At 33.8% G+C, this 18,904-nt stretch overlaps 4 protein-coding genes across 4 annotated transcripts; all 4 read right to left on the reverse strand.

The window, feature by feature from the left end:
• Positions 1 to 3,636: 3,636 nt before the first annotated feature.
• LOC130970645 (chaperone protein dnaJ 11, chloroplastic-like) lies at positions 3,637 to 4,364 on the reverse strand. The gene has a single exon (XM_057896790.1). The coding sequence runs from the start codon at positions 4,094 to 4,096 to the stop codon at positions 3,767 to 3,769; it is 330 nt and encodes a 109-aa protein (XP_057752773.1). The 5' UTR covers positions 4,097 to 4,364; the 3' UTR covers positions 3,637 to 3,766.
• A 5,646-nt stretch (positions 4,365 to 10,010) lies between these two features.
• On the reverse strand, positions 10,011 to 11,499 carry LOC130967569 (uncharacterized). Its single transcript, XM_057892489.1, has one exon. The coding sequence runs from the start codon at positions 11,156 to 11,158 to the stop codon at positions 10,202 to 10,204; it is 957 nt and encodes a 318-aa protein (XP_057748472.1). The 5' UTR covers positions 11,159 to 11,499; the 3' UTR covers positions 10,011 to 10,201.
• A 1,344-nt stretch (positions 11,500 to 12,843) lies between these two features.
• LOC130968003 (pentatricopeptide repeat-containing protein At2g21090) lies at positions 12,844 to 14,957 on the reverse strand. The gene is given in 1 exon segment (XM_057893080.1): positions 12,844 to 14,957. A coding segment is annotated over 1 exon segment (1,728 nt). The 5' UTR covers positions 14,761 to 14,957; the 3' UTR covers positions 12,844 to 13,032.
• A 1,265-nt stretch (positions 14,958 to 16,222) lies between these two features.
• LOC130969792 (dirigent protein 23) lies at positions 16,223 to 16,967 on the reverse strand. The gene has a single exon (XM_057895681.1). It carries the CDS (start codon positions 16,922 to 16,924, stop codon positions 16,361 to 16,363), a length of 564 nt encoding a protein of 187 aa, XP_057751664.1. The 5' UTR covers positions 16,925 to 16,967; the 3' UTR covers positions 16,223 to 16,360.
• Between the last annotated feature and the right edge of the window lie 1,937 nt (positions 16,968 to 18,904).

Here is an 18,904-nt window from a genome sequence, read left to right on the forward strand (position 1 = left end):
AATACTATTGTTTTTGCTTTAGATCATGCTAATAATTAAGAAATACTAAGATTATTATTAACTCTAGATATGTTGATTTGGCGGCTTTCTTTAATTTTTCATCTAGCACACAAAAGGAATAGTGTTTTGATTGAATATATACACTGTTAAAATTGTATCTAATACTAATGTTTTACGTGGAAAATGAATTCCTTCTGTATTCTCTATCGTATTCTATAGTGACATATTTAGCTGTTGCTTTTATTTTCACATATGCCATGATTGTCATTTTTTTATTATTATTTTAGGGTTCTGCATTTTTTTTTTGTTGCTTATCATCATATTATTACTTTCATCGGAAGTAAGATTCCTTCTTGTTTGTCTTCACCTTTTGAAAGTGATCTATGAAAAATGCAAAGTAAAGACATGCCAGTTTGAAAAAAAATCATAAATTGTGCATATCTTTTAAATGTAACACAAATAGCTCTATTCTATTTTTAAGTCAAACACAGAGTGCAAGTCCATAACTGTACACCAAAATTTTTTAGTATAATCCTTAGGCTCACTTTTGGAATTTATTAACCATAATATAATATCAAGAACAATAGTCAATTTCAGTTGCAGTTTTTCATGAATATAATCCAAATAACATGAAGGATGCAGAATTTTGTTTGCTCCATTGGGTATGATGAATATAAATAAAGTTTGGATTGATGTAAATTATTCTATATTGCCGATAGTTATTTTTCCGATGTGCTTTCATTAAGAAATTTTTATTTTTATCCTTTATTGATAGGGCTAACTCAATTAAAGAGAATGACCATATATGGTAGGTTCATTAGGTTGCTCTAAGGTAGCGTTTGGTGGAGAGACAGAGACAGAAAGACTGAGACTGAGAGACAAAGACTAAAAGACAGGGATTGAAACAAATTTCAGTATTCTGTTTGGTACAAAATGGGAGACAGGAATTGAAACAAGAATGAAACTCTAATTTAATTTGCACAAAAGGTAAAATTGGAATTAATTAATTGAAATGAAAGTATTTTAGGTATAAAATGTTATTAAAGTTTCAGTCTCCATCTCTAAAAATTTCAGTCCCCTATGTCCTTACTTTTTGAAGGTACTGAAATACTGAAATTTTGGAGACAGAGACAGAAATTTTAGTACCAGTCTCTGAACTAACAAACACAATACTGAGTCTCAGTCTCTCAGTCTCTATCTCAGTTCCTGAAAACAAACGCTACCTAACAGATGTAGGTATATACTTGAATTGGCAAAATTTATTTATTTTTTCATTTTTTTTCTTTTAAATCGATCGAGATAATCATTGATTAAGGTTCTTAGACAAATGCTCTTTAATTTAACCTAACCTGTTCTGCATCACTATACTAAATAAATGACCAATTTAGTATTTATGCATAAGATTGTAACTGATTTGTGATGGAATCAGAATAATGCATTGATTGGTACATTATTCTGAACTATGAAGACAATGGTTCAAGGGGACACCAAGAAATGTTTAGTGTATATATTGATAAATTCACATTACAAGAATAAATTAGATGTAGATGAAAATAATATAAAGTGGCATATAAATGAACCTATAATTTCAATATTTTCCAAGAATCCCAACTAACAGCAGTTAACTCAATTGAATATAATACATTTTAATTGGTTGGTTCATGGATAGGAATGAGACCACAGCTTGAAGACAAGTCATTAGAGATAATGAATAGAGTATCGGCTGCAAAAACATGCAATAGAAGAAACCTAACAAAACCAACTAGTCAATCTTAATTTGAAATTTTGAATTTAGAAAAAAAAATGTGCCATTCACTCTCTGCGGTTGTTTACAGAGACAGAACACTGGGACATGAACACAGAGACACAAAATCGTGTTTGACAGAAAAGACATGGACAGAAACAATGTGTCCAGAGACACTGAATTAGTGTATTTTGTGTCCATCCTGACAGGAAGGACACGGAAACACTAATAAGGGATACAACTTATTTTTTATTTTTTCTTTCATTATTCTTGTTAATTTTTTATAATTATATTTTTTATTATTATATTTTTCATCTCAAATTTTTTGAATGAAAAAAATGAGAATAAATTAAATTTTCATAATTTGTTCTAGTTTATCACTAAACAAAATACAAAAACATAAAATTTTATATCTCTGTCCATCAGTGTCTTATTCTATCTTATTCTCAGTATCTTGTCTTACCTGTTCTAAAAAACAAACGCAGACATTCATTCTAGAAAACACATGATTGATGCAAAAACATGATTTCATATTGTGATAAGGTCAAGTTAGATTTCTAAGTTGGTAAGGTCACCTGTATATCAAGAGTGTAGACAAGTGAGAAAATTGGCCACATATCATATCTTTCTTGAATCTCTTCTTATCCAAAACCTAATTGCCAACCATACACATATAAAGTCAAGTGGTCCACCTCAGGCTTACGTGTCTCCATGTATGTGGTTACCACTTAAATCAAATCCATTCAAGCTCTTGTAGATCATGTATCCTTAAATATGAAATACTTATATATTAATATATGTTTTAAGAACACTTCTAACTATACTGATATTGTAAAGCTATGGAGTATAAGCCTAGATGGGGTCATACTCATACACTCATAACATATAGTAAAAAGACAAAACACAAATCCCCAAGTCAAAAGAAGATCCTATTTGGTTGTCAAACATATTTATTATTTAGACACTGGTATCCTCAGTTAATACGAGAGAGATTTTGTCCTTTGATGCATGTCAATTTGCAATTAGATCTATGCGAAGGTCAGATCTACGTTCCTGGCACATGCTTCACTCTTCCCTTGATCAAAACACTTTGTTATTTTACAACCATGCTAGCCGTTACTATAAACTATACATTGAAAATAAATTAAACAATACATATATTTATACATAAATATAACTGATTTTAGTGTATAAATAATATTTTTGATTATTTTATCCCAAAGTTTCTATTATCTTTATTTTGATTTAAGGAAAATAAAGGGTTAACTCGTGAATCAACTTCCATTAGTAGTGTTGTTTAATTGTGTTCTCTAGGATCATGTATATTGTATACTACGATTAAATACTCATTTTGATCCCTGAAATTCACGCGATTATTCTTGATCCTTGAAATTCAAAATTATCTATACTAGTCCTCCAGATTTAAGTCCGGACACCAATAGTCCAATATAGTCCCTCGACTCTTTCCGGCGATGACTAGGCAAACGGAGTGCTAATATAGCACCATCCCTACTATGCTGGATGATAAGTAAACGACGTTGTTTACCCGTAGTGCTCAAACAAGTCAAAAATGAAGAATAGTATAGGTAGAGAAGAAGAAGAATACTTTATTTTGGGCCTCCATCATTTTTTCTCCCTTCATATACAAAGCGACTGACTTGTTTGGATGTCAAGGGTAAACAACGTTGTTTACTCATCCTCCAATGTGGCAGGAAGAATGTTATCTCAGCATTCCGTATGTTTAGTCATCGCCGGAAAGAGTTGAGGGACCACATTGGTGCCGGGACTTGAATCTGGAGGATTAGTATAGGTAATTTTGAATTTCAAGGACCAAAATGAATAATCGCGTGAATTTCAAGGACCAAAATGAGAATTTAGTCTGTATACTACTATTCATTTCTGGTTTTATATGTAACTTGTAAGATAACAAATGAAAACGGGTACTAGTAAATAATCTTAGAACACGCATTAAATATGATCAGAAGCGTACAAAAAATGGCATTAATACAATGTAATACAAGACTACCAACATTGATCTGTTTCCCACTTCCTCCCTTGTTGAGAAAATGATTGGTATGTTGCTGACATAAAAGCTGAAGTAGCCATGTTTGATGAAGATCTTATCATGACCTTGTGTCCATAAGTTTCTCTATCATACTTAGCTCTCTTATCTGGGTCTGAAAGTGTTGAATAAGCTGAATGGATCTTCATGAACATGTTGGCCGAGCTTTCCTTCTGATTCATGGCCACCACATCAGGGTGGCATGTTCTTGCTAGCTTTCTGTATGCAGCTTTTATCTCATGCCCGCTTGCTCCCATTGAAATCCCAAGCACCTCATATAGTGAAGCCATAACACAAACAGAGTCCTCTGTTTTCAGTTATGCTTTTAATTTCTTGAACAAGAATACAACACTTTGGTAAGAAAATGGAACACTCTTGAGGGTATACAATATAGAGATTGAAAATGGATAAGGTTTGAGGAGTAACATATGCTATGTCTCATTATATAGAGAAGAAGAGAAGTAACATATTTCATTGCCTTTATTCTTTGATATTTTATTTCACTTTTGACTGTAGTAATTTAATAATACTCTCTCTTATTTACTTTTGTGTTGTGTTTTTAATATTAATGTACAGAAAAGAAAACGTATATATTATGAAATATTTAAGAAATTCTCTATTAGATGTCTCAGAATCATAATTGTTGTGAGTTGTGAATGGCTGAGTGTGGATGAGGTTGCATCCATGTCAGTGTATGTTTTGTTTTGTTTATTGATTCTGTTTAGTGCTGAGTCAGCATACTGTCTTCAAATGGATAGGGTTTTAGCTTTTGCATCATTTCAGGTGGACCTATTTTCCTTGTCCCTAAAATCCTATTGAGAAATAGAGGTTACTTTTTCTTATATCTTTTTTTGGTTTAATTTGAAGTTTTCAGCACCTTTTTCCCCTGAAATTTTGGGGGTATGATTTAGCTTAACAAATGTAAAATCGTCCTTACTTGTCACATATTAGTCTTTATCTGAAATTTCTTCAACATTCATATGATCATATGAAAATTCTTTTTCTGCCCAATAAGATAATGTTTATAGACCATTCTTTTTCCTGAAAATGTTTTTTATTGCATTTTTAAATTTTTGTTAGACTTGGATGTAAGACATTTCCATATTTGTAATTATGGCTCAACACTTATATATGATATTGGGCTAAAGATTTAATAATGCAATAACAATAATCAAATGTAATTGAAGGAGAAGATAATAGTGCCAGCACATGCACTTAGCAAGATAATGACTCAACATCAAACACAATTATGATTGATATACCAAACAAAACACAATTATGTCTTCTTCTAATTCTGCCATTAATGACAATTTGACCTTTTTCTTTAAGTATGTTTTTGTCTAACAGATCTTCTTAAAAAAGCAGTGGTCTTCCACAACATCTAATGTTTGGCATTGTTCATCATTTCACTGAATTTTACTTTTATTTTTATTATTGGCACAACAAAAACTATTTCTATTGTTCATCATTTTACTGTATTTTTTCTCCATAAATTCCTCAAGTTATCAACTCTTTCTAAGCTGTTGTCTCATGTTACTTCGTTTGGTTCCCTCCCTCTTTTTTCTGTTCTTGTCAGCCATATATGCATTGATCTTAAATCCGTGACCTTAAAGTCAGATAGAGAGAACTCAACCATTGTTTCAAGGCAAAAGAGCTAATATGCAAACTTATTTATTTATGTTTTACTGAATCACATATTTCATTAACTTTGGTGGACAATGTAAGAAAATCTGATTTCTGAATGACCAGAATTGTGGTAGGCCTCGGGTCTTATCAGTAAGCAATAGGATAGAACAAGTAGGCTGAATATCAAATATCAAACTGTACTCTAATAGTTATGAGTGGTTAAGAGAAAGGGAGTTGAATCTTGATCTCTTTTTAATTTTACTTTCAACTTTAAATTTAGTTGAGATACAATAAGCTGAAATCTTTTGTCTTTAGAAGTTAAAACTTCATTTTCAAAGTGTGAATTTTTTAAAACAGATTCAGATTTTTCATAATACTCCAATCCGACCTTTTTAAAAAGAGGTATGTGGCTAGCTAACAATTTGTTTAAATTTTCAGAATTTTGAGTAAATTTAGCCAAATCTTGTTTTTTATTCTTAATCTTTTTATGCAACATTTCCTTTTCTTCAATATAATTCCAATAAGCAACAACATAATGCTTTCCATCAAGGTTTTTGATTTCAGATTTAAACCGCTTGTTTTCTTCAACAAGATCAACAGTGATTTTGACTTCTCTTAATTTATTTTTGAAAAAAGTATTTTCAGCCTTTAAGATGTCATTTTTAGATTTAAGTTCATGACATTGATTTAGAAAATTTCTTATTTTCTCAGTGAGATTATCAATCATAAGATGGAGTTCTTCATTAGAATGTTCAAGAAAAAATACCTCATTTTGGTAGCTGTGATCTGCCATCAAGCATGCTTAAGAGTTGTGGACAAATTCATCATCCTCATTAGTGTCATTTTCTAAATCTTTCCAAGAAGTCATAAGTCCCTTCTTCTTGTCTTTTCGAGACTTATCTTCTTTCTTCAATTTCAGACATTCATATTTGTAGTGTCCATCTTTTCTGCAATTGTGGCAAATGACTTTGTTTAAGTCATTCTTTGGTTTCTTTGAGTTGCCTCCTCTGCTACTTCCTTTGAGTCTCATCATTCTTCTAAGTTTTCTAGCAAAAAACATAAGCTCGTCATCTGATAAGCAGTCACTGAATTCATCCTCCAATGATTCAGTACAAGATTTAAGAGTCACTCCTTTTTTTTTATCTTTTTTATGTGAGTGATTCATATGTTAGTAACTTTTCTTTCAACTCATCATAGGTCATTTGACTTAGGTTAATGCTTTCAGAGATAACAGTAGCCTTTGTTTTTCACTCGTTTACTAAGCTTCTTAAGACCTTCCTCATCGGCACTTGTTCGAAATGAGTAATTTCCATAGCATCCAAGCTATTAATGATGATTAAAAAATCTCTCAAACATGTCATCAATTGATTCTCCTTTTTTCATAGAAAACATCTCATACTCTTTACTTAGCATGTCAATCCTTGTTTCCTTTACTTGTGTGGTGCCCTCATGTGTGATTTGGAGCTTATCCCAGATTTTTTTTACTGTTTTACATCTTGAAACTTTTCGATATTTCTCGAAACTAATTACACAGTTTAGTATGTTGACTGCCTTGGCATTGAGTTTTGCCTTTTTCTTGTCATCTTCATTTCATTCTACTTCGGTTTTGGGAGTAACAACACCATTAACGCCAGTTTTGGTGGATATTTGAGGATCATTCATGATTATCTTTCAGAGATTGTAATCCACCGATTGAACAAAGATCTTCATTTTTTCTTTCCAGTAGTTGTAGTTTTTTCTATTGAAAAATGAAAGTCTGTTGTTGGATTGTTCTTTTGTTAGTGTGTAAGCTACTATGTTGGAACCAACGTTGTTCGCCATCAGGATCTTTTCTCCAAACTGTGAAACTTGATCTCTTTGAGACCAAGCTTTTATATTAATTGATGGTTATCAGTAGCTAATAGAAGGGGGTTGAATCTTGGCCTCTTTTTAATTTTGCTTTCAACCTTGAATTTAGATGAGATACAATGAGCTAAAAACTAGAGAGATTGTAGTTTTGTCTCTTGATGCGGTAGGAGGCAAAACTGAGTATCTTGCAAGGAGAGTAATAAAGAAGAGTTGCAGGATAGTAGAATCAGGAGATACTTCTGTTTTGTCTTCTTTAATGCAGAACCAGAAATGGAGAAGAGAAAAGATAATAAGTAATAGCACATATATCCTGGTTTAGTTACTCATTTGCAATGTAGTCTACATCTAGTCTCCATCACAACAGTGACGGAATTTCACTATCTTTCAACAAATTATAATCACCAATTCTTCCTAGGAATCTAATCAATCATATCTAGGACAAGTCCAGTTTCTAACCCAAACCAGACTTGACTAGGAACTCACCCTAACTTTTCAACAGCAAAGTGCTAACCCAACTTGAAAGGGAACCTTCAGGATCATGACAACAAAACAGAAATACTCACAAAAGATTTCTGAAATAACTGACTTTTTCTCCAAGTATATCTCTTTGCATTTTTTCACTCAATGACTGTTACTTACAAATCTCATCATTTTGCCTTTTACCATTGAAACACAGAAAGACTAAATTGAGAAAAAAAATTACTCAATGAAAACAATGAAGAATAAGAATAAACAGCTCAATGAGCTATGAGAACCCAAATATTGTGCTTTCACTCCTTACTTCAATCCTTGGTCGTTCATCCCTTTAATAAAGGAATGAAGTTTCCTAGACTTGAAACTTGTTTCAGCAGCTTGTTTGACTTCTTCTTGAAAATCAAATGTAGCGGCAGCATTTACAGAGGAGAGAGAGAGAGGGGGTAGAAGCAATGACCGAATAGACATGCAACCATTCATTCAATCTTCTCTTTCAACCTTTTTCATCTTGCCTCTTGAATCTCGACCGTTTCTTCTTAGTTTGGCCCCAAGTTTAATTTTTGAGTGTTGATTCATAACAGAGCACCATCATATTTACTTTCTTCATTTTTTTAAATTGGTACCTATAAGATGTGATCTTCTCTTTTGTTATAGCCCCTTTGACCTTTTCTTATTTGTTTGGATTAAAAAAATTTTTTTGTTCTTCAATTGTGCCCTAGTTTCAAAGTTTCCTTTTTCTTTCTTTTGCTTCAGAGTTCACGTGGTGCGATGTGAAAGAAAAAGAGAGAGAAGAGGGAGTTTGGTTCGGTGGGTGAGGTGTGGTGTGTTTCAAATGAAATTGAATTACTTAGTTAGTAACTAAGTGGAGTGAATGGATTTGGGTGTTGACCACTGATTGGGTTTGCGATGATCTTGGACCAATTGTTTTCTTTTCTTCTTTGTTTAGATTGTTTGCTTTCATTGCCACTAATCATATGATATGAGTGCTTTGTTTGAATCAATATTGGGTCAGATGCAATATGAACTTGTTTTTCATGCTTCTAGGGCCAAGTTTGATTAATTTATTTTCTGCACAGTAAACACAACAAATCACACAAAATACAGGCCAAGGACTAAACGGATCTGAGCTCCATTTAAAAGTCTGCTGTTGGCCAATTGATTGCTACATGCATAAAACGAGATTCGAACTTCTGACACTTATTTAAGTGGATAAGTGAGTTGGCTACTCTACCCACCCAAATTGGTTATCAATTAAATGTATTAGAAATCACACATTCTTTGGGAATATGTTCATAATAGCCCTCAAAAGTGTTTGATAATACTTACTTCTTGAGCAGTAATTAAGACTAGTTAATGCTATTGCTGAGAATCTGAATTAAAAGATTCACTCATTTGACACTGTACTCAAGCCTAAAGATTCAACACAATCCTCCTTTTTCTTAAATTACCTTATCGAAAGTTATTTGGGCCAACACTTAATAGTGCACCTTTTCTGATTGCAGCAGAATAACAAGTGGTCTAAACATTGGAGGAAGCTTTAATCAGTTTATTCTGTTTAGATAAAGATCAGTGTTGGTTTTCTATTCTGAATTCCTCATCATTTCAGCTCCCAACAGATTCTTGTAAAGTTTGAGTGGATTGAATTATTTCTAGCAGCATTCCAGCATTTTGTTCTGCATAATGCTCCCTGAGTGTGTAGAATGTTTAATTTTATTATTAATAAACAAAAAAGTGTATGAATAGTTAAAGTCTCTATTTAATGCTTTTAGGCCCACAATTCCAGATTTTTGTTCTCAATATTGGACCTGAGATATTTCTCTATGTGGAAGACATTTGAGTACGTTTTGACAATGTCTTCCAATTTGGATAAATTGGTGATAAAATCATGTTGGTATGAAGCTTCCTCGATTGGGAATCAATATGGTCTTTCTTTTATGCTATTTCTAATTTTAAAGTGATTAAACTCTTTTTTTTTCTTGTCATCCAATCATATATGCTATTTCGTCAAAACAAGTTTTATTTCCCTTCAAGTATAGGTACATATTTTTGTTACAACGTGAACGTATCTTCAAGATTGATCTCTTAAAATTTTTAATTGCTTAAGGCTCATCCAAAATTTAATAACCTGAAACTCTTGCAGGTTGCACTCTGAATTTATCCCATTGAAAAGTACACGCCAATTCCATTGTTCTATGATCAATCAACTAAAACTAACTAAACATATTAAACAACAGATTAGTTTTGCAATAAATGATGGGACTTAAAATTATATTCATTCCTCTGATATTTCTGGTTTTCTTCATGGGAATTAAATTACACATCCATTTTTCACCTTACATCATAACTTAAAATCAAATACAAATAAATCTGTACAATTAAAAAAAGCTAGAAGGATAACACACATCATCAATCATCAACACATGAAGAAAAACATAACAGAACTTGTTTCATGCAATACCCTTCACCCTTGCATATGTGAGTCCAACACAAGCACCAACAAAATCCTCATCTATAAAATCTGTAGAGAAAATCTGCAACCTATCACCAATCTGTTTGGTGAAACATTGAGAGATGAATAGCCTTGCAAAAGCATGAATCCTTTCAGTCACTGGTTTCACACACACGATGGGGTTATCCGGCACCGGAGTAACCGTGTTCTCCACCCTATAAAAGTACTTTCTAGTATTCACAGGTTCTTGTTTGCTCAAATAATCCAAGTTGCTTTCAAACTTTGTTTCTGGCAAATCAGTGTTGATCCAATTATCCTTCAAATACCCTTCACTCCACAGCATGCTACCAGCTTCAGGCTTTGGCAATTTTCTTGGCTTCCAAACACAAATAACCCTCTTTGGTAGCACTTCTCCAATGGTTTTATCAAAAACTTTTTCATCATTTGGTATAAGGTAATCCCCTAGTTTTTCCTCTAGATACTTGTCAAACTCTGGAGGATCTTCATGTCCATATTCTGTTCTAACTTCAAGGATTATGATCTCTGACTCGGTTTCAGACAAGAACTTGTTGATATCATTAAGGACAATATCTACACTGTAAGTTGTTAGAATTCCATGGCATACCTTTCCATCCTTCTGCACTCTTATGTCTAAAACGCGTGTCCCCATCAAAAGTTGTTCGTATATGGAGTCAGATTGGCATTGAGCAAAAGGGCGAGTGATGAATGGGATTCCAATCTTGTCGGTTGCAGAATCATGGGTTCCAGGCCAAACTATCTTCTTGATTTGAAGCTTTTCTGGGTTGAGATCATGCATCCATGTTTTCCTGTTTATAAGGAAGTAATCAGAACCTGGATAGTCTTCACCTTCGATTCTCATGAGATCATTAAGAGTTTTCTTTTGTGTTTGAATTGCTCTGCGCCTCTCAATCTGTTTGGAAACCACATCACCCATCTTAATCTGTTTGAGGAAGGACACGCACAAATGGTTGATGATGATGATGCTGATAATGGTGTTGATGTTGATGAAGAAGAGGAAGAACAAGAACAAGATGGCGTTGAAGTTCTTCCACTTCTTCTGTGATCCTGAATTTTGTTGTTTTCTTTTTGTGCAGCTGGAGTTAGCACTTGTTGAAAGAGTGTGTTATGTTGTTGGGAGCTAATATATAAAAACATGGTCACACGTCAAAAATGGACTGTTTTGTTTTATAATCAAATGAGTTCTTAACTATCTTGCTGAACTGGACAAAAGGGTTTGTGTAAATTATGAAATGATTGTTGTTGTGCTTTCTTCACTCAATTTGTTTATCAAGTGTGTTTTGGCTTTGCTTCATGGGAACTTTCGCCCTAATTATTGGTAAGGAGTTATGATGTTGGTTTTTGCTTTTGATTGGTCCACTTGTATGGCTCTACAACCTCTTCTGACTTAGTATTTGTTTTGGTTTCTTGTTGGTTATGGACTTAACATAATCCCTATTTTAAATGATTACGTGCAAAGCCAACAACAAACACAAACGTTTGACGAAAAGGATTTGCTAAACAACAATGCTAGGGAACCAACTATTGATAGGCACACAGATGTTTCTTTTTCTTGTAAATTGGATGTTTTTGGATATGATTTTTATGTTTCATGTGTTACGCATTAATAAAACATAATTAATTATATGAAACCAACTAATGAATGATCAAAGCATCTGTTCCGTGATTCTCTCCTATCACTAGCGTATCTTCTCTCATGTTTTGAACGTGGTCAACAATAATTTAAAAAACAAATTAAATTATAAATTAATAAAACTAATTATAATTAATTATATTGTTCCATTCTTGGCTGATTATTAGTTGGTTCCATATACTTTTCCTTTGCTAAATTTTCCTATACTTGAAAACCAAATAAATTTTCCTATACTTGAAAACCAAATATTCCACCTGTTCCGGAAATTATCTGAGATGGTGGTTTGGACTTGAATGTGAGGTCCAAACTCGAGGCAGCATCTGACTTTTTGCGTGCGTGAGGAGGTGGATGTGATACCTGCAAGAGATTCCGATAACTTAAAGTTAGCAAGAATTTTAAACAGATTTTTAGTAGATTGAGACTTGAATATACCTAAGGGTGTTAGTGTATTTATATTAGAATAGATAACCGACTTTTGAAGTAGTTAGAAGTGACCACCTTTTTGGGTGGATCTTTATTTTTATTAGGCCTAACTTTATGTTTTTGGGTCAGGGTATAAATACAACCCTTTTTATTATTATTATTATTATTTGTCTATCATTAAACCAATATATATTAAATCTAGTTCAATTAGACATCTAGATGGCAATAAATAATAATATCGAGAATCTCTTCTATAATTGCGTTATATTGTAAACTACAACCTCTAACTTCATATAAACAAATTAGAAGCAAAGCTCATAAGGTTTAACCTCTGATGTTTATCATTTTCTTGTTTTATTCCATTTGAGAAGAATACACATTAAAGATACAAGAAAATCTTTCATTAATGACTATATTCTTCTGTTCTTCCTACCAGTCCCTTTCTCATTCCTCCTCAATCTTTTTGGAGGAAAACATCTCATAGGTATACCAATGTGGTATAGTTCAACTCTGCAGAATCCAGAATCAATAAAAAAGATTGAAAAAAAGAAAAAAAAATACTAATAAACAAGTTGTGGAAACTATAATCCTGCGCTCTACAAAAAATGATCTACTGAAAAAAGATGTCTCCAACTTTCACATTTCCAAGTTAGGTAATGCTGTAAAGGGACATTTTCTTCCATCTGATTACTGGAGTGTCCCAAAGCCGGTTATATAGTTTCCCTCAGAGGGTGTCACCCATCTGGTACAGCGAAAGCGTGAACCTTGTTTTCAATTTGAACTCAAGTGACGGCTTGATTGAGCCTCAAACATTGCTCATGCATAATCTGTCTCATTTTCTCAAGAGACCCCCTTTTCACGAGTGCAACATACACACTTGAAAGTAACAAGTAAGCAGCAGTGGATTGAAGCTGCAATCTAATAGGGAATTTATGTACTTCTCTTTCAAGTTTTGTACTTTCAAGCTTTCTCGATAGATCATGCGAACTATTCTCAACATGCTCACCTGGCTTGTGATCCATCACTTGTAGATCATTTCCTGATTCATTAAAGCATCCAGCGCGATGCAACAGATTAACTAAGCATGCATAGTGTTCTTGGTCTGGGACAACACCATGCTCACTAGTCATGGACATGAAAAACTGAAGCCCTTCCTGCACAAGACCTGAGTGACTGCAAGCATTAAGAATTGAAACAAAAGTGGCCTTGTCTGGCTTCACTCCTGATCTTAGCATATCGTTTAGCATCATAATTGCTTCTATACCAGAGCCACAGTAAGTCAGTGCCGATATCATTGAGTTCCACAATACTAAATCTTGCTTATTTCCATTTATATTGAACACTGTCTTGGCAGTTTCCAAACTTCCACATTTTGAATACATGTTAATAATAGCACTAACAACAACAGTATTAGGTCTGATGTTATTTTGCACCAAATATGAATGTAATTGTTTACCATGTTTCAATGAAGCAATAATAGCACAAGCCAAGAAGCAACTATGGAATGTATACTTATCAGGTCTAACTCGATGCTGGATCATCTTTCTAAACACTCGAAGAGCTTCATGACCCATACCGTTTTTAGCATAACCTCCAATCAGCGATGTCCATGAATAAGAATTCTTCTGTGGCATCTCACAAAAAACTTCAGCAGCTGATTCCATGTTCCCACATGCTGCATAACCCGAAACTAGTGTTGTCCAAGCAGGGATATCCCTCACGGGCATCTCATCAAACAATCTCCTCGCCTCCTTCATCTTTCCACACTTTGCATAAGCGTCAACAATCGAGCTGGATACAACTACATTGGTCAAAAATCCAACAACCAAAACCTGCGCATGAACCTGCCTAGAAAGCTCAAAGTCCTTCATCTTCACACAAACAATCAACACACTTGCAAAACTAAACCCATTATACCCAATACACAATCTCCTCAACTCCCCATAAAACCTCAGAGCCTCACCAAACACCCCATTACGCGCATACCCAACAATCATCGTATTCCACGACACGAAATCCCTCTCAGGCATTCTATCAAACACACCCCGAGCCTGCTTCATCATGCCCAATTTCACATACCCAGAAATCATATTGTTCCAAGAGTACAAATTTCTAGCCTCCATTTTGTCGAACACCTTGCGGGCACTAACAAAATCGCCGCAACTAAAGTACATACAGATCAAATGGTTGGCCAAATACGTAGTGGGGCGTTTGAAACCGGTGAGCTTGAGATGCAAATGGACCAATTTACCCTCACGGTAGGATTTGGAGGCGGAGCAATGGCGCAAGAGGATGGCGAGAACACGAGAAGGTAAGCGAATGCCCTTAGGGTGGAAGTGATCGAGAGATGAAACGGCGTCGTAGAGGGAAGGAGCGTTGAGGAGGGACTTTGAAATGCAGAGCTTGAGGGATTTGAAGCGCTTGAGCTTGTTGAGGGGTGAGAAGGAGAGAGGCGATGGCATTGCAGAGGAAGAAGAACATGTGAGTTGCTGTTACGGTTCGTCGTCATCTATGTGTACGTGCGGTGGTGGAGAAGCTCCGGCCACCATGGACGGGGGATCTAGGAGAATGAAGGTGGTGGCGGCGGATAATAATGAAAATGGTGGTGGGTGAACCACATACAGAACCCGAAAGCAAAGTGGGTCAAAAGTCGGCATCTTCCTGGCGGAAACAACATCCTACGTAGTACGCGTCAAAATCATGGGCCTCTTCATCTTGCCGAAAATTCAAGTACTATTCAACAACAAAAACTTAACTCACACCAAAAACATTAAATCATCTGACCAAAAATCGTAAATTTTAAAATTAATCCAGATTTATATATATATATATATATGTATATATATATATACATATATATATATTATAAATATTTTTTATGAGTTCAATTTTAATGTGATAGTGATTAGATAATCTTTTAAGTATTAAATTTAAAAATTAATTTTTTTTATTGATGTGATAATATATAATTAGTTACTAATTTAAAAAAAAAGAAAAACTAAGAAATTAATTATAGCATAAATCAATTCAGTTAAATCTTTTTTATTTTTAATTTTAAAATTCTAGAAAATAAGGGTAGTGGGGAATTATTTTATTTTTTTTATATAACTAGTATGATTTTCAACTAGTTTACTATAATTAGTTATACCCCAAGTTAGTTTTCTACCAAAATCCTTAAAAAAAAAAATCAAATATTTACAATTAAAGCTTATGTTAATGTACACAGTAACTTTTCTAATTTTTTCTCTAAAAATATATACATAAGATATAAGAACAATAATTAATATATATAAAATCATAATCATCAAATTATTATCCTACTTATAATGTTAAAAGTTTAAATTTTATTTTATATATACAATAATAATTTATTGGCTAGTAGCACACCTTAAATGTAGTCCTTATGTTTATATTTTACTTTGAAATTCTTTTCATTTATATTATTTGAAAGAGTAAAAATTAATTTTGATTCCTAAAGTAATATACATAGTTGAACCTTAGACATGTTAAAAATTAAAAGTTAAGTCATATATATATGCATACAAAAGCAAAGAAAAACGGGTAAATAACTCGCCAATTAGTTATATCTCAAATGACATTATTTCTCTATACTCATTACGAAATCACAAATTCGAGTCTCTCTATTTTTGATAAAAAAAAAAACGGGTAAATAACTCAGTATCGTGAAAACCCCAACGTCTACATATCTTGGGGCGTTTTGACATGTTAATACAAAACCATTGAATGAAAGAATAGCATCCAGTAGAAATTCCAGGAAAATGCGCTCTGCCTTTGGAGGATTGATCTTCAATCCGAATAATGCCCATGGGCATTGCTTGTTACGTACCTTGTAGATAATGTCATCCATTTTATGTTATGCATCTAAATTAATTTTAATTAGAAGAGAGTTGTTAAAAAAATACATAAAGAGCAACAGTAAATAAAAGTTTTATTGATGAATCAAACTGAAGCGATATAAGATATCATCAAATGGTGATGCTAAACAAAAAAGTGCACAACGGAATCTAACATCTTACAATACCATATTTTTCAATTTTCATATTAATGGACGAGGGTGACATTGTAGCCAACAATGGCATCGCCATTGGTGGGATTCAACCAGACAGTATGGGCGAGTGCATAGCCACGCGCCATTCGGAAGAGTCCGGTGCCCCCTACAATGGGCATCTCGCGAACCGGGCTCATGGCGGAGTTCTTCCCCATGAGCGCAAACGAGCTCCCATTGTAAGGCCCATCCGTGAATGAGAAACTCAAGGCCATCAATAGGCCTAATTCTTGTTGGCAAGACGATCCATACAGACCTTGCGCCCGGCCCACTAGCTTAGACTTTGGGTTGGACGTTTCGGTCAAGGGATCATCAGCCATCATGATGGAACCAAACATGGTGAGTGTGGACTTGTTCTTGTCAAGTGGCTGAGCCACCTGAATGGCACTTGGATTTTGTCCGCTGAGTGTGTCGTGGAAATAGAATTGAAGGTTTGTCACTGTCTCCTTCTCGGACTTAACACTCACACCCCAATTCCCTGCCTTCAATTGCATGCATTGAATCCCTCGCATTACACTTATTGTAACCATCAATATCATCAACACAATTTGCTTTGACATCTTTAACGCTAATTCTCTTATGTTTCTTTACTATATAATAATAATGTGCCGATGATAATGGGTATGGCTCTAGTTCTTGCTTTATATATAAATAAATCTGTAGGACCGAAAATCTTTTCTTAGTTTCTTCTTTTCTTACTTACCCTCGGTGTCAAGGTTTGGTATTACTCTTTTTCTCTTTCTAGAAGACGTTGTTGCTGGTGGTTATGTGCTTGGACATTTTGTTTTGTTGTCCCCAACAAAATTCAAAGGAGCGTTTAACCATCTCATGTCATACAAAGTACAAAACAGCAAATTCAGTTTATTTTATTTTAGTTTATATAATGTGAAAGGGGTAAGTATGTTATAATGTCATCAAAATTTTCTTTTATATAGAGGTGCATGTGGTTGTTTAGCTACTTTATATGAAGGGGTATGCATGTATAGTTAGTAGCTAATAATAATGATCCATCTGAATAATATTAAGGCATTTTGTGATCTAAGAAAGAGACTAATGTAAGAAAAGGTTTCTTAATTAGCGACTATGACTCAAAAAAGGAGCTTATAATAATAGAAGAATCATCCAACCGAAATTCAAGCACACCAAACTACCTACCTCTAATAGGTAATAGCTAGTCGGTGCCGCAAGCGGTGCTGATCAAGCAAAATAAATTTGAACCTTACATTGATAGTAAGAACTAAGAAGTAGTATAGTTTTAAAAATGTTTTAGTGATTCAATAAAATCACATATCTTTCAAACAAATAATGAATATACTTGAGATAAATATCTTTTTGTATCTGCATGAATAAAATTTCATATTTTGACTTAATTTATGAGATAAACTCACTTTAGCCAAGAAGCTAAGATATATTAAACATAATTTTGTTCAACCAGAACACAGAAAGAGAAGAATGTCGTTCTTTGTCGGTCATTTAAACTGGAGGAGATTTTCTGACTTCAAAACCACCTAAGTTTATGCCAAATGGAACACACTTACTATCATACCCTGCAGGCACATTTATTCCAGGGAATCTTCCATTGGGAAGCAAAGTTGCAACAGTTGAACCAGGTGTTACCAATGCATCATGTTTATAATCACTCACCAGTTTCTCAAAGCCTTCTCTTAATAGTCTTGCTAGATTGGCAGCTCTGCCTTCTCTGTCATGCCATATTCATTGATCTTTCCCTGAATAGTAGTTACTTGAATACAAGAGTTAAACATTTAAGTCCATTTTGATTAAGAAATTGTTTGAATCCACATCGAGGTATATACTTAGACCAAGTTGTAGTTTCTGGATCATTGTTTGAATTACATCAAGAACATAGACAACATATCAGATACTGTCCTATTAATGGCCCTGCCGACAAGTACAACCACAAATTCATAATTGTCAGATAATGGGCCTAAGATTTTGGAAGAAAGAGAAGAATATAATGAATTGTAGCAATCTAATGCTCTGATTGGTTGCTTCAATTCAAGAGATCATAATCTTAATCATCACATGCAACTGAATTGGCTCTTGATGGGCATAAAATTGAGACCACTCGCCCCCCCCCCCCCCCCCCAAAAACAAAAAAAACACATTTCTATTCACCGGATGATTATCTGTTTCCGAGTTAATTTTACTACTACCTTAACCTGATTAAACTGATTAAACATGTTATTTAGTATTTAGCACCTGTTTAGATCTAAATTCAACTAGTCATGTATATAAGTAATATAATGGTATTCTACAAAGAAATTCAGCACATACACAAACTCACCAAGAAGATGCTAATTGCTATGCCTCCATCACTATTTTGATCGGTATTTACAGGAGTCACTATTAAGAATCAACATTCAATGTAATTTTATATTGTATCAAAAAATGACCAAGACATCTAGTAGTAAATAGCATCATAAGAACTCATTGGATCAAATAATTATCCTCGCTAAGTGACTATAGGCGAGATAACATAGTGATGGTTTCAGTGGCTAAGAGAAGGGGGGTTAAATCTT

The sequence above is a fragment of the Arachis stenosperma genome, chromosome 3 (assembly GCF_014773155.1).
Source record: "Arachis stenosperma cultivar V10309 chromosome 3, arast.V10309.gnm1.PFL2, whole genome shotgun sequence".
Taxonomy (NCBI): domain Eukaryota; kingdom Viridiplantae; phylum Streptophyta; class Magnoliopsida; order Fabales; family Fabaceae; genus Arachis; species Arachis stenosperma.